Source organism: Neltuma alba, unplaced genomic scaffold (assembly GCF_004799145.2).
Source record: "Neltuma alba isolate B1F8T4 unplaced genomic scaffold, ASM479914v2 tig00011591_pilon, whole genome shotgun sequence".
Classification (NCBI taxonomy): Eukaryota; Viridiplantae; Streptophyta; class Magnoliopsida; order Fabales; family Fabaceae; genus Neltuma; species Neltuma alba.
The window spans coordinates 318,012-334,273 of NW_021636244.1; the positions used below are offsets into that span (position 1 = coordinate 318,012).

The following is a 16,262-nucleotide window of genomic DNA, read 5'->3' on the forward strand; positions in this document are numbered from 1 at the left end:
AACTTTTTTTTTTTTTGGAGTATTATGACTAAGTCATCCACTTTTTACTATTAAACTTTTCGGATTTAAAATTAAGTTTTGTTGTGTTTGTCAAATATGTAAGGGCATTATCGTTCAAGTTTTTTTTTTTAAAAAAAAGAGGGGGCATTTTCATCCACTTTTTCATTGGTTTTTCAATGTCATTATTTTTCAACCAGAGTTTCTGCGTTATTCTCCCTTTCTTTTTTTTTTTTTTTTGTGGAAGCAACTTCATGCGAGGTCAAGACAAAAAGAACGCAGCTTTGTCCAATAACTGATAACAGTATAGGCCCATCTCAGTTGAACTTGAATAATCTTACTGATAAATAAATAAATATAATAAGTGGATAACTGTTAACGCCCTCGGCTTACATTAGCAGCAGCTATCTTGTATCCAGACGGCTTTTCTATGCAACTTCGTATGTTGCTATCATATTTCACGCTGTTTATGTTCAGCCTTGTCCAAATTTACAAACTTTGCATCCCTTCGATCGTATTCTGGAGGAAATTCGAGAACTTAAACTTCTGGAAAGTTGCATTCTTTCCGGTAAGATTTGATGTCTTCTGATTTTTCCTAGAATTCGATTTGAGCTTGTGAATCAGGGGCTTTGTTTGTGTTCTTAAATTCAGTGTTTGTTTGTTCCGCAGATGTTCATCTGATCTTTTGTTGTTGAAAACAAAAAGTAATTATTGGAGGAGTTAAATCTGTATTGAAGCAAGATAATTGGAGTTTTTCGTTGGTGATCTGGAATTGGTACGAAAGGTTAATTATTGGAGGAGAAATTGTGGGGTATTGTGTACTCTGAGCAGCTGTTAGGCTTGATATTTTAACCCAAGTCAGTGAAAATGGGCTACTTTGTTAGAAGCTAGGAACCAATTTTCTTTTTCCCCCTATTAGTTTTGTGGCTTTACTTGCTTGGGATTGTGGTTTGTTTAATGGATGATACCAAGGATGATGCAAGATATCCCCCTATTATGTATGGTGATAAAAACCATCAAGGTTATGGCTATCTGAATCATCAAAAACATTCGGTTAGGAGTTCTCCATATTCTCAGCCGGTCACAAATGAGTATGTGGAAGATAATGATGATGATGGAGATGGAGAGGATGTAGAACTTTTAGGAGGCGGGGAAGATGATGATGCTGATCAGAGTAATAGTATATATTCCCAAAATGATGTTGATGACAATGATTATGAGGAAGATGATGAGGGTGAAGATGATGATGAAAATGACAATGATGATAATGATGATACTGATGATGATGGTGGTAAGAAGAGGAGTTATAAGAAGAGAGTTGAAGATGATTCAGAATGGCATCCGAAAAAGCGAAAGCTGAAAAGCTTGATTTCAGCTTATGAAGTTGCCCCTCGTGTGCCAGCAGCACCATCAGGGGCAACTCGCTCAGACCCAAAACCATATGTTGGTTCCAGGAATTCCCTTACTGACTGGACTGAAAATGAGACATTCTTTCTTCTTGATGCCTGGGGGAATCGGTTTCTTCAACAGGGAAGGAAGAGTCTTCGGTCTGAGCAATGGCAAGAAGTTGCAGAGGAAGTATCAGAAGTTTCAAAAATTGAAAGGACAGATGCGCAATGTCGGAATCGCCTGGACACATTAAAGAAAAAATACAAAAAGGAGAAAACTAAATTAGCAGAAATGGGTGGTGGATCAAGCAAATGGGTCTATTTCAAAAGGATGGATAAGCTGTTGTCTTCCCCTCCACAGCATGCTGGTCTCTCTTGTGGGTTAGACTCAGGAGAGTATGTTTTTATGAACCCCAGAGTTTATTTGAACCGTGCAAATGGGTTAGATGAAATGAGGGATAGTCCAGGGAATTCAGAATCTACTGGTGAGTATTTAGGTGGACTTAATCCAAAGAAAAGAAGGCATGGGGGGAACAGCGATGAAACTTCCTGCAGATTGGTTGCTGAATCAATTCAGAAATTCGGTGAGATATATGAAAAGATTGAAAATAGTAAAAGGCAGCTGATGGTGGAACTGGAAAAGATGAGAATGGATTTCCATAGAGAATTGGAAACACAGAAGAGGCAGATATTAGAGAGATTGCAAAGTGAGATTGCAAAACTGGACCAGAGAGACAATGAGGATAATGATGTTTCTGTAGAGAAGGATCAGTAATGTTTATGTCTTGTAGCTCCTTTATCATTCTTTTTTTGGGTCTGACATGCCTTGTAGCTCATAATGTTACATAAAATGTAGACACCATCTGCTGTATAATATTCGAGGCATTTCCCCCGTTTTAGAATTTTCTTGTGTAGCAGTACATTTGTCAGGAATGTTGCAATACAGTAGAATGAAAATTGGACAGTCATTATCATGTTATCACTGCATGTGCTCAATGGTTCATACCATTCTAGTCTATTGTTTTTCTCCCCTCTCAACAGCTCATAAGATGCCTTCTGCGAAAATAGAATTTTGATTCTTTAATCTTATTAGTTATTATTTTCATTTTGAAGTGTTTCAAAATAGTCAAATTTGTCTTCAAAAAGTTACTTTTAAATAACTTCAATGAATGTTGAACTAAAAGGAACTTCTACTGAAACCAACGTTGCAGCTCCAAGAGAGGAAAAACGCATTTCCAATTAAGATCCAATAAACAAAATTTTCCCTTCTGGCTTTACATCTGCATTTAGAATGGGGAAAGTATAGCAATGAGATCTGGTTCATGATTTGACTTCGAACAAAATTCGATCAGGCTTCAGGCTTCAGCTTGCCCAAGAAGGGCGCCAATCAAGTGAGGCAAAAATTTCTCAAGGAAAAATGGTTGAATTTAAGGCTTATACCTATATCGATTCAGAACAAAACCATGTCGTGTATCTGAAAAACCATCCGGTTTATGATGTTCTTAATTGCGCAGTCTGAGATAATGCATTAATTCCTTTGTTCCCATGTGAGGAAAAGGGAAGCATTTAATTCGTCTCTACAAGATAAAAGGGTCTATCTTCACTTGCATGCTAATTGGAATCCTGATCCTCTGGAGTTTGAATCTCTTAAGTTGGCGAAGTCTTTGCTAGCGTTATATAAAAATTTGCGCACCTGAAAGGGTATAGAGTACTGATATTATGGGCAGAACTTCACCAATATCAAAGGCTCGAACTTCAGGGGAACCAAATTCATATTAAGGAAAGCAAGTTCTCAGTTAATCACCACTTTCTCCTTCATTGCCAAAATCTCTATAATGAAGATCTTTCAGAATCCTTGATTGTTAATTATACAATTCAAAGAAAAAATGACAAAGAATGTACCTATGAAACTCACTTCCTTTATACTTCCTCATTTTCTACCACTCGAACTTTTTTCTTTTCTCTTTTAGAATTTACAACAACTTCAACATTAAAAACAATGATCCAGAGTCAAGTCCCCCTTAGTCAGATGACCACTCCATGCCTCGACGTGGAATAAGAATAGATTCACAGAGGTTGGAGGGTTAACTGTTAGAAATGTAAACAGTTACCATATAAAAAATCTGGCAGCGTGAAATCAAATTCCCCAGTCGATTCTCTAAGCTGAGTCTCTAATGCCGGTTCAACTTCAAAATTTTTGTACTCTTCAATCAATATGCAAGTCCTCCCTTATGTTGATGCCTTGGTGGAATGAATATGCCCTTGGCTACATCAAAAGTACTTCGCTAAAACTGCATAATCATTATCTTGCTCATCAGTCATGAAAGAACTGTATGTGAGAGAACATAGAGAGAATTCATTAACCATACTATTTGCACTGACAATTATTGTGACTCATAAGTTAGTTTCACAAGACTTCCTCATCACAGGGAGAGAAAGAAAAAAGACAAACAAACAATCACATAGCCTATGTCCCACCAATAGATGCGACATAAAAATATTCACAGGTTAAAGCCAAAATCAGATACATAAACAGTAACTTGAAATCCAGAGGTTAAGCATGCTGTGGCGACCCTACTTCAGGTATCTTCCAAATTTTCACAACGAATAAATAATTTTAACTATGGAAAAGGAAAAAGAAATCAAGAGCACAGTTGGGACGGAGCCCATATTATAAAGACACTCTCAGGGATAAAACGAATGGTTGTAATAACGCACCGTCATGTATAGAACAGACAAGGTAGACTAAAGATATTATTGCCATCAAGGTTTTTTCTTTTTGCCCAATAGACTATTGCTTTAGCATAGAGCATCTCAAGCAACTAGATGAAAACACTGATGGCATCTCCATATATATGTGACACTGACTTATTCCATATCTGCCTTATCTGAACTGGAGGGTGAATATTCTTGCTAAATTATAGATTTCACACTTCCATATTGATACTAATGCAAATTCCCTGCGGGAGATTAAATAGAGGAAATCTGACCTGCAGACAAGTTGTAGCGGTAGCAAACAACAACTTGTCTTAGCCGCCTCACTGTGCATAACTCATTAGATTCAGTTCCTGTTTGAAATCAGATAATTTCAACTAATATAAAACGTTTGGCCCAAAAAAAAAAAAATTAACATAAAACGTAGAGCCTGCACGAGGTTACATGCATATTGACCTATAATTTATCATAGGATCCTCAGTGGACAGAAATTAATGCTTTAAGCAACAGTGTGCATTTAATGAAGAGTTAAGGTGCAGCACCCTAAAGTATGTTGTGGCACATCTAACTCCCTGAAATAGTTTTTTCAGTATGTCTAGTACCTTGAAGTATTTTTCATCTAGCACCCTAAAATATATATTTTTAGGTGCATCCAGCACCCAAAAATTTTTTTTGGTGCATTCAATACTAAGGCCAAAAAAAAAAAAATTTCAGAGTGCTAGACGTGCTTGAAAAATACTTCAGGTACTGGATGCACCACAAAATACTTTTTAGGATACAGGATGCACTTGAAAAAATACTTCAAGATGCTGGATGTATCTCAACCCTTTCATGAATAATATATCTGAAGAGTTTGGCTGTTAATATAGAACAATGAGTGGGATTAGGCTTGTTGTCTTTCTTGAAGAAACAGTGTTCATTTATTTTATCGGGATGTGTTAGAATATTAATCTAATCATCATGCATTCATGCATATGCAATCTAGACCTTTTATCCTTTAAGTTTTACTCAAATAACAGAGTCAGCTTTAATAGTTCTAATTTAGTAAGGTTCAACAAGACTTAACATATAGATTAATATTATGGAAACTTCCCAGGTAAGAACTGTATAAGAATATTCTCTTCATACGCAGATTCTATAATGCAAACTAATTCAATAAGATTTTTTTTCCTTTTGGGAATCCAAAACTTGCCTAGGAACTGTCAACTCTTTAGTAACAAAGAAAACGTCTAAAGTGACAGTCTGAAAAAATGCTTTGATAATATTCATTCAAAGAAGCTGAAATGAAATCTTAAGACGAGCAAGTTATGCCATACCAAATTGTTTTCATGATTCTGCCACATTACAATCTCCATCTACCTTACCTACTGCCTCAAGTATAGAAGAGTAAGTAATGAGATCATACTGATATCCCTTTGCACTCATTTCTTTCATCAGCCTTGCAGCCTGTTCAAACATGCCTGCTCGGCTAAGACAACTGAGAACAGTGTTGTAAGAAACCGCATCTGGCTTAATATTAGAATGATTCATTTTTGTGAACATTTCCATAGCACGCTTTGGGCCACCTGTTCTAGCTAAGCCGTTTAGAATAATATTATGAGAATTTATGTCTGGGGTGCAACCACTTTCTTCCATGGTTCTAAGCAAGGAATAAGCTTCATCTACCATGTTAGCCCTCACCAACCCTGACATGAGTGCATTATAAGCATACACATCAGGGGTACATCCAAGCTTTTTCATCTCACTGAAAAGATCTATAGCTTCATTCAAACGTCCACATTTTCCAAAATGCTTTATCATTACAGCATACACACGAGCACTTGAGCGTCCACAGTTCTCTTTCAATTCCTGGAATAGTTCCTTGGCAGCTTCATAGCGTTTTGCTCTTCCAAGGCTGTTGATCAAGCTGCAGTAGGCAGCAGGACAAGGTGGAAAGCCTTTTTCATCCATTTCCTCAAGGAGCAGCAGAGCCTGCTCAACTCGATTTGTTTTGCAGAAACCATCAATGAGAATTGAATAAGTAAATGAACTGGGGACAACTCCATCTTTTTTCATCCTCTCAAACCATGAAGAAGCCTCAGAAGGTGGAGCTTTGGCATCAAATAAAGATTTGATTATTGTATTATATGTTACAACATTTGGTGTGCAATGGAGCAATTCCATTTCATTAAAAAGCTTGATAGCATCTTCCAAATGACCTGATCTGCCCAGAATATTAATCAAATTATTCATCAGAATAACGTCAGGTTTACAACCATCTTTCAGCATATTTTTGTATATCCTGTACGCATCTTCAACCCTCCCGACTTTCCCCAATCCCCTTATCAACTCTGTATAAGTAAAGACAGTTGGGGGACATCGCTGCACTCTCATTTCCTGGACTATGCCCAGAGCTTCTTCAACCTTGCCCAACTTGAAATATATTCCCATTAATGTTGTATAAATTTTTGGTATGGGCCGTAATCCATTCTCCTTCATCTCTTCAAATAATCTAATGGCTGAGTCGTCTCGATTTAGCTTTGCAAAGGCTGATATGAGTGCACTATATGTAAATGTGTCAGGCAAACAATTACCTTCACTACACATCTCGTGATACAGCTCATGGACTTTTTCATAATGGCCCTCTTGCATCAGCATCAAGATGACAGAGTTGTAAGTAGCTGCATTAGGCCTGCACTTGCGGCCTTTAACCTGATAGAAGATAGACAATGCTTTGTTGACCATCTTAGCCCTGCCCAAAATTTTCACAATCTCAGATAACTCAGCAGGACTGAGTACACAAGTACTCCTAACCATGTCTTGTATTGTCTTCCATAGTTCACCAACCAGCCCAGCTTCATTCAAACAATGGATCAAAGACATGTATGTCATTGCATCATGTTGAAAATTCCTTCTCTTCCCAGCCCACTTAAAGAATTGGATCTTAACATGAACCTCAACATCTATCTTTAGAACCTCACGAACCAGGCGTGCATCCACCTTCAGCTTGAGCACTTCCAATGCCTTCTCTGCATCGGGACCCCATTTAAATATTTTCAAAATCCGAATGAATCTATCGTCCAACATTTGCGTAGAAGGGTCCTTCCACGATACCCTTCCTCTTTTCATGGGAATATTTTGGCTTTCTTCTTTTGGGCTAGGAACATGGAACATTTTGACGATCTCATTTTCTGCTAGTTTGAGCTATAGACAGTTAGATAGAAAGTTCAATACATCCAAATTAATAAGATTCAGGTATTCCTTCAGTAAGAATCTATTCGTGCCCAGGGAAAACAGCAGTACGGAACAAAGTTGAGTTGCTCCCCCCCCCCTCCCCTTCTTCAAATGCAAAAGGAAAAAAAAGAACAATTAAGTTGATAAATGTTTTCGTCTTGGCCCCAAAATTGTTTTTCATAGCAACTGATCCCCTTCTCCTTGGAAGGTTTTGGCTTTCTAAAAGAAACATTTGAATGACAACACTTCTGCCAGTTTGAACTATAAGCGTTTCGATAGAACACGCAGTAACCAAATCCAAAGAAATTCACGTATTCTCAAAAGTATTTCAGGTATTCACAAAATTATTAGTAAGTGAGGAAATCAGCAACACAAAGAAGACCTTTTACTCTTTTCAAATGCAGACAATAAAGAATAACTAGGTCAACAACTATTTCCATTTGGATATCACTGTTTCACAAATGCATGCTTATATTAACATTAAATCACTATCTTGAACATTACACGCTTGGCTTCGATGAAATTCGAAAAAACAAAGTAATAAACACACACCTGTTTGCTTTGTTCTCTCAGACAAAGGAGGCCAGGTTGAGATTCTCCTCCTAATAGCAATGGAGCCAATAAGCATTCTTGTTCCCAGCAGCCTGAATATACTCCAGCCCAACTCCTTGAAACATACACCAAAGCTTAATTAAGGCCGGCGCATTCCACAAGCAACAAACGAGCACTCGCTCACGCCGATGATCAAACAAACAAACTTGTTAATCTTCTTCGCCAGCATGCCCAATTTTCCCCTCTACCTCGCCCAAGTTCTGCGTTTTTTTCCTTCTCTTTTCATTTTCTGTCTCCTTTTTTTCTTCTTTTGTTGATGGGCTTTTTATGTATTTGTTTCCCAAAAACCAACTTCTTCTTAACCATTTTCATATACAGATTATGAAATTCATATATAACAAATGGCCCATGAGATCGGCTATGATACGGACAAAAACCTATGATAAATGTTTCAAAATACTACTTCCAGTCCTAATTATAAGAGCTAGTTGACTAATTTAAGGAGATTAAAGAAGTAAGTTATAAGTTAGTTATTTGTAATAAATATGTGTTGTCTTTCCTAAAATATCCTTGTTAATGAAGTGTATTGGGTAGAACTACTATTATTAGAAGGATTATCTTGGAAAAAAATACATAAATATGAAAGTCAAAGTAGATTGGGGTCTTATAATTAGAACCAAAATAAAAATCAAACAAAATCTTATATTAAAGACTGGAGGTAGTATAATACTATCTCCGGTCCTAATTACCTTCAATTTAATTATAAGATCTCTTTTGTAAACTACAAACCAGATCTTATAATTAAAACTGAAGGTAATATTTCATCCGTACTAAATATAGTCAGTAAATCATCAATTTACAAAAATTAATAAAATTAGTTGAGTTACAACTTCAGCTAGTCATTTGTAAATAATTTTTTTAAAATATCTCATTTAATCATTTGCATTGAAAATTATCTTTATTAATAAAAATTTTCTTTAACATGCACAATCAATAAGGATAATTTGAAAATTTTGAAACACAGATTTACATCTAGCATTAAACAAACCTCTCAATTGGCTCTTACATTTGGGACAAGAGGGAGTAATAATTTTCAGATGTTGGAAATTTTTTTTGTCAAAAATTGGAAATTATTATTGAGAAGAAAAAAAGGAACCCGTGCATCTCTTCCTTAAAACGTGGATTGGCGTCATTTCTAAGGGGGTGTTTGGCAAAACCAAAACCACGGTTTCAGAATCACTTTTCCGCAAAACGAGGTAACCTCCTCCATATATTTACTTCGTAATCCGTAAAAGCACTTCTGAAACCATGGTTTGGCTTCTATCCAAACACCCCCTAAGTTCATCAATGATGAGGGAACAGATAGGCGGAAGAAAGCGTCCGTTTAGTTGCAAATCATTTTACACAGCCATTCACTGGGAATTATTGAGGCCAAGGTTGCTTGGCAATTCTAGATAAATTACTCCTCCGATCCTCTTAATATAAGACCCATTTAACTAATTTGATTAAATTAAGAAAGTTAGGTAAGTTAGTTAATTATAAAAAAAGTGACACATTTTTCCTAAAACACCATAATCATCTCTCTTAATACCCCCTCTCCCTCTTCTATTTGATTATGATTGAGGGAATATCCATAGGGGTAATTTAGAGAAAATTAATAAATATGAAAAATGAGTCTTATATTTAAGACCAAAACCAACTCAAGAATTGAGGTCCTATATTAAAGACTGAAGGAGTATTATTTTTTCTTTGTTATTGATCTAAAAAAATGAAACCATGAAGAAGTCACTTTGGTCACATGGGATGGAAAAGAATTATGCATATTTGATCAAATTCTATCTTTCTTAATGTGAGATGGATGTTGATGAAAGAAACTCCCTTTTTCTGCTTAACATTGACTTTGTTCTTTTGTGATTGTGGAGGCTTCTCCCATAAGGGATTCAAATTTTAATTCTCCATGTTGTCTCTTTCTTTTAGACCCACGTCCCATTGGTGAATGAGAAATTATGCCCCACTTGTAAATAAGAAATCAATAAGACATCAATCTTAAGGCTCGGTCCTTTCCGGAAACAAAGCATTAGCTCAAGCCAGCCAACCAGCCCAACATGAGCAACGCACTTAAGGAGACACTTGTAGGCAGCAGTGCTCTCTGAAAAGACTAAAATTTGTAAGCAACATAAATTCATTCCCCTTTTATTTCCATCGCATTATTCTATTACCTTGTAAACCCCCAAAAAAAAAAAAAAAAACTCCCCTACTATTAATAAGACCTATTTTTTATATTTATTAATTTTTTTTCAAATAACTCTTATAAATTTCCCTCAATCATAATCAAGTAAAAAAAATATTAAAAAATAATTATAGTATTTAAAAAAAACATATTATATTTCTTATAATTAACTAACTTCCTTAACTTCTTCAATCTAATTAAATTAGTTAAATAAATCTTATATTAAAATCTGAAAGAAAAGAATAAACTGTACTATCCAGAAATCACACATAGCACAACTCACTTGCTTTAAAAATAAGCACAGCTCACCTTAGTTCTATGTGGTAGACAGAAAATTTGCCAACGTTAAAATAATAACTGGGAACAAATAACAATAATTGATGTATTTAATTGAAAGAAGATTTTGTATGAAAATTATAAAATTGTAAATAGATATTATAACTCAACATCTAGAGACCGTACAGAAACAACCCAACCCCCTAAGGGGCGGGCTAGGAAGGTAGACCCACACACATAATCATTTTCTCTTCAAAACCCTTTCAGTGGCAAAAAAAAAAAAAGAAAAAGAAAAAGAAAATCCGGATTTCAAAGAACGTAATAAAATCTGCGAAGCCATCCCGCAGAGAGGGCTCTAACCAAAGCATCCAGCGGCCACTCACTGCTAATCCCACCTTTCAAATCCTATTTCCCAAAAGTCCAAATCGTATTCTTATACAGAAGGTAAGAGACTTATGGTCTTCTCACTAACTTTAAAATAAACCATCAAAAATTATGCAGAGCCTGTGTTCTCTGACTTGTCAGTCTCCATTGGTTCAGTCGCTGGCGGTGGAGCCTGACCAGCAGCATTGTCCCCGGCATTTTCATTGGCACTGGCACTAGCATTGGTGTTTGCATCCCCCTCAGTTTGTTGAGGCGGCTGTTCACCACCCTGAGGAGGTGGGGTTGCGGTTGCTTCAGGAGTAGCTGGCTTGGCCGGCCTTGGTTTTGTCATGATCGGCTTACAGAACCTTCATAGGAAATATATAAACAAAATTACTTCCCCAAAAATGGAAGAGAAAAAGGAAATACAAAGAAGTACTTAAATCGTAATTGGGATGTTTGCCATAATATGATCAGTTAGGCCACGTGAAAGGGTCATCCACATGGTAAAAGGCAAGTACGGAGACCATATGGTAAAGCGAGATAAGCCTCACGTCACCTGACTCCACATTATGAAAATATCACCTAAATAACGGAGATGGGATACATGGCATACCTATCAACTGTCTCAGCTTTCTTTCTTATGTCAGCTGATAGGAGTACAGGAGGAGCATGTTTTGGAAGTGAATCCTGCTGCTGCTTCTTCTCCCTAAGCCAGGCCTCAGCTTCCACACATTGATTCAATACCTACAAAGAAATGGAAAAGACCATCTAAGATTCAATGGCAATGAAAGAAGGGAAGAAAAGATCAAGTTGACGAGCGTTACCTTCTGCTTCTCAGAGATGTCAATATGATCAAATTTGGGATCATTTGACATGGCAGCTTCTCTGTAACTATTTATGCAGTAGATGAACTGATCGATTATTGTACCTCTCTCCATAAATTCCTTGTAACGCTCCTCAATTGGATCACCTCGCTGCAGTAGTAAGAACTCCAATTATTAGAACAAAAGGAAGAACCTCCCAGTGTATGTTTTACATAATAAAAGCAAAGTGCAAAAAAAAAAAAAATTGTGTGCTTGACACCTTGACAGGGCAATGGATATTTTATAGTTTATGAAACTTACCCTCTTGAGTTCCTCAAGCTTGGCAATGTATACACCTTTAGTTTCATCTTCACCCTCTTCATATAACCAGTCTTCCACCTCCTGAAGTTTGGCATTAAACTCCTCCCTCTCCGAAGCAGTGACAAAATCTTGGTATTTGTCAGCAAGCTGAAGCAGTAACAGCAAGATCGGTTCTATAAATCCTTAACTTACATAAAAAATTGGACAGAGTAGGAGGAAATAAAGGGTTTTTTTTTTACCTTGTTTCTCATGTCATAAACATATGCCTCAACTGCATTTTTCCTGTCTTTTGTTTCCTCCATTACTCGATCTTGTAAAGCCAGTTCAAACTCCTTCTCTACAGCTTTCTGGAGATCTGCAGGGGCCAGGGCTCCATAAACCTGCTCTGAAAAAGGTATATTTGTCTTCTTGACCTTCTTTTTCGGAGCCTCAGCCTACAAAATTATTACAAGCCGAGTCAGTCAAATGTATAGAATATCAGATGACTATGCTTGAGAAAACCAGGCTTGCATAGAAGCACAAAATCAAACAGTAGCAGAGCTCAGGTGTGCATGGTAGCAAAGGGGCAGCTAAGACTTCACATTCAACTATACAGGTACACATTTTAAGCTTACTACAATGACAAATAGATTAGGAAAATCCATTATGAAACTATCAACAGCTACTTCTTAGCCACTACGAGATACAAATATTAGATACTTTGAACTGACACACCAAAAATTTTGCTTAGCTACCTATAGGTGCAAAACCATCAAGATCTAATCAATCACGTCAAAAAATCAGGTCAAGGACAACAGGAATAAGTAATTATAAAATTGGTAGTTTGAGCATGTATAAATATGCTTGAACACACCAGTCGATAGAACCAACCTTGGTATCAGTCTCCATCTGCACAGGCTTGTCTGCTGTATCTGGGATGCCATTTTCAACCCCAGAGGTTTCAGAAGTTGCCTTTGCATCTTGCATATTGACATCAGTATCATTAGAGCACGGTGGTGGTGCGGCAGCATCAGTAGGAGCCTCATCAGTGTCCATCTTAGCATTTTCTCCTGCTGGTTCTTTTGACACTGGAACCTCAACGATTTCCTCCTCCAGAAGCTAAAACAAAGTAGCAGAATGTTAACCGGTGAAAAAATTTCCACCAGACCTCAGAATACAGATTCCAGCAGAGAAGGAGAATATAAGTGCACTCAAACTCTCAGCATTAAAAATACTTACAGTAGCTGACTCAACAAATACAATTCCATGCAAATTCAGACGAACTTTCACTTTAACTTTCGCACTTTCACTCTTTGTAGTTTGGAAAGGACCAATCTGCATAAACAATACAGTCAAGTGACTATCAAGAGAAAAATAGAAAAAAAAATCACTGAATTGCTTGACCATAAAAATAAAAGAAAGCACAACAAATTAATGGGTTGAAAATATCCTCACAGTATATGTGCTAATCTTTGCAGGTCCTTGCAGCATACTCGTATCATCATACTGCACATCAACAGAAAATGTTCCTGACCTATAAAATGTCAGGGCCTTGACACTCGGTATGGCATTTCCTTTGGGAAAAACAACAGTACTTTGGCGATTATCTGCTCCATTTTCTTGTGCATCTGGACCAGAGCCTTTCCATGACAGTGAAATTGAAAATGGAAAGCTTTCATTGACCTTCAGATACAGAAATAAGCACATCAGCAATCCAGCATGCATATGTACAGGAAATTAAAAATCATTGAATTAAAAAAAGTGATTGAAATTCATATTCCCTAGGGTCCTAAACAGTTGTGCACTGAGGAAGATGGCATAGTAAAACAGTAAATGACAAACGTTAACATATACAAATTGATAGGATGGAAGAAACTTTACCTGAAACTCTCGCACTTTAAATGTCGGACTAAGAATTGCACATTGCAAGGCACACCCCTTGGCAACACACTCACTTGCATTCATTGTGCGCCTTGGCTCCTTTTGGAAAAATTCTGTCAATATTTTGTTTATAGCTGGTACGCGAGAACCTGAGCCAACCACCTCAACCATGTGAATATCCTCAACAGTAAGGTTTGCTTCTGCTAATGCCTTCTCTAAAGGTGCCTTCACACGTTCCAAAATTGGAACACTTAGTTGCTCAAAATCCTCACGCTTGATGAATCCCCTGACATCCTTCTCTTCCATTAGGCATTCAATGTTCAGAGGTGCCTCTGGATTTGCACTGAGAACCTTCTTCAGCTTATCACATGCAGCCCTGAGCCTCAGACAAGCCCTGGCATTCTGGAAAACATCAATCTTGTACTCCTCCTTAAATTTTGCAGCAAAGTGATTAAATAAGACCTCATCAAAATCTCTACCACCTAGAGACCTATCAAATGAATGGGCCAATACTTTCAGCTGCCCCTTTTTAAAGCCAGCAATGCACACTTGCATGCTAGCATGTCCGATATCAACAAAGGCAACATTCAGTTGATCATTTTCAGGAAGATCTGTTTTATAAATTCCATAAGCCAAGGCAGTTGCCGTTGTTTCATGAATCAAGCGAAGAGGATGCAGACCAGCAATCTTTGCTGCATCTAAGACTGCCCTTCTCTGAAGATCAGTAAAATAAACTGGAATTCCAATGCAACAATCAACAACAGCTGCATTCAGATTCTTCTCAGCTATCCCCTTGAGATCTGACAACACCATTCCCAGAACTTGAGTAGGCGTAAATGTTCTAACTTCACCCAAATACCGTGCATGAATTAATGGAAATCCATCAGGCCCTTCAGTGACAGCATAAGGCAATGATTTCAGATCCCGCTGCAATTCTGGGTCGGAAAATTGTCTACCAATTAGTCTCTTTATCTGTGAGATTGAATTCTTGGGGTTCATCATAGTAGATGCAGCCCCGGCAGTCCCAATGAACCTTTGTTTGTCACCGAAGCATACAACTGCAGGAGTTTCACGCTTGGACTCATCATTGAGCACAACATCAATCCCCCTCTGCCTTGCAACAGCAACGATGCAGCTCTCATTCCCAACATCAAAACCAACCACGCTCATCTTTGCAGGAAAAGCTAGGCCAATCGCTTAGAAATTGGTCTTCCAGCCAAAAAGAATATCTGAAAATTTCATGAAACATTTACATCTGAAGCAAAATATTTTCTGGAAACAAAATAGCATGAAATAGAAAACCATAAAATCAAGCAAAAACGTCAGCTGAGCAATGAAAAAGGTTTGTGAAAGAGAGAAAAAATAAAAGTCAGTCCTTTAGCCCGCATATGCCCATGAAAAGCAAGGATATGGATAACACTATATGGACAGACACAGGCAGATTTAATTTAGCATTCGACCAGACAAGTACAGATCGCAATTTTTTTTTTTTTTAAAAATGTTTTAGCAGAAATAACATAACCTAACCATCAAACACATTAAAGCACTCCGGGTACGTTTAGTTGCAAACAAACACCAGCCATGTGTCAATTCCCTTTTTCCTGGGAAGGCATCAGATTTTTCATAGCAGCAACGAACACCTTAAGCTTCGAAGTAAAAATTAAGTCTAATCCATAGCATCTCTATTCAGTTAGAACCAAACGCAACAAAAGAGTTAAATTAGGCCTCCAATAACTAACCAGGAGACGCAATGTACACACTTAAGCACCACTGATGAAGCAAACACAAACGAATCGCCAATTCCAACAAATTCTAAACAGCCCATAATATCAACTACCCACAATTATTTGCTCCGTAACAAGACGGATTGCATGAATCTAACACCATGAGCCAGCAGATCTACAAGCTTAAGAAGCATCAAACGAAACGCGAGAAATGAATCTGATGAAGAAAAAAAGAAAAGCACAAGAGTACCTCGAGCGACGATCCGAAAGAGAAGAGAAGAGAAGCCGCGAAGACGAGTCTAGAGAGGGGTCGTGATTTTGGGGGTTCTGGAACAATCTGAACCCTTTAACAACGTAGACGAAGAGGAGGAGGAACGAGGCTTAATAGGGCGTGCGACTGGGTGGGTCGATGTGTGCGATTTTCGACTTTTGATTTTTGATTTTTTCTTATTACAATTTCAACTTTTTAAAAAAAGAATTAACAGTTTAGTCTGTGTTCTGTTCTAATTTTTGGGCATCGATGAAAGGCGTGTTCTATTGGTCCCTAGAGGTGTCTAGATATGCAGCCATCCTTCTAGAAGGATCTACTCGGGTTCTCCGGGGAAACTTGACAAAGTGAACCCTTTTACGGTTTGACCAAAAAAAAAAAAAACCCTTTTACGGCAAACATATTTAAATATTTATAAATTATAAATTATAAATAATTTTTTAATCATAATTTATGAAATACGAAGTAAGTATTCAAAAAAAATTTTTGTCTTAGCTTAAAACATATTTATAAGTATTTTTAAGAGTACTGGTATTTAATCATGTCATG

The 16,262-nt window shown here is 37.2% G+C and overlaps 3 protein-coding genes across 4 annotated transcripts; 1 reads left to right on the forward strand and 2 right to left on the reverse strand.

The window, feature by feature from the left end:
• The first annotated feature begins 398 nt into the window (after window positions 1-398).
• LOC114715430 (trihelix transcription factor ASIL1-like) lies at window positions 399-2,419 on the forward strand. The gene is made up of 2 exons (XM_028900291.1): window positions 399-565; window positions 667-2,419. The coding sequence occupies exon 2, from the start codon at window positions 955-957 to the stop codon at window positions 2,158-2,160; it is 1,206 nt and encodes a 401-aa protein (XP_028756124.1). The 5' UTR covers window positions 399-565; window positions 667-954; the 3' UTR covers window positions 2,161-2,419.
• Window positions 2,420-3,181: 762 nt separating this feature from the next.
• Window positions 3,182-8,102, reverse strand: LOC114715414 (pentatricopeptide repeat-containing protein At3g16010-like). Of its 2 annotated transcripts, XR_003737553.1 has the most exons (4): window positions 7,866-8,102; window positions 5,417-7,270; window positions 4,376-4,453; window positions 3,182-3,676 (listed from the first exon to the last, which is right to left on the reverse strand). XR_003737553.1 is itself a non-coding variant. In XM_028900259.1 (3 exons), the coding sequence occupies exons 1-2, from the start codon at window positions 7,939-7,941 to the stop codon at window positions 5,427-5,429; spliced, it is 1,920 nt and encodes a 639-aa protein (XP_028756092.1). In that variant the 5' UTR covers window positions 7,942-8,102; the 3' UTR covers window positions 3,182-3,676; window positions 5,417-5,426. The 2 variants fall into 2 exon arrangements, 1 of the variants encoding a protein (XP_028756092.1); XM_028900259.1 differs by lacking the exon at window positions 4,376-4,453.
• A 2,351-nt stretch (window positions 8,103-10,453) lies between these two features.
• Window positions 10,454-15,772, reverse strand: LOC114715399 (heat shock 70 kDa protein 15-like). Its single transcript, XM_028900239.1, has 10 exons — window positions 15,696-15,772; window positions 13,722-14,950; window positions 13,296-13,523; window positions 13,080-13,175; window positions 12,732-12,959; window positions 12,101-12,295; window positions 11,862-12,008; window positions 11,562-11,711; window positions 11,351-11,481; window positions 10,454-11,102 (listed from the first exon to the last, which is right to left on the reverse strand). Exons 2-10 carry the CDS (start codon window positions 14,889-14,891, stop codon window positions 10,865-10,867), a joined length of 2,583 nt encoding a protein of 860 aa, XP_028756072.1. The 5' UTR covers window positions 14,892-14,950; window positions 15,696-15,772; the 3' UTR covers window positions 10,454-10,864.
• Window positions 15,773-16,262: the final 490 nt, after the last annotated feature.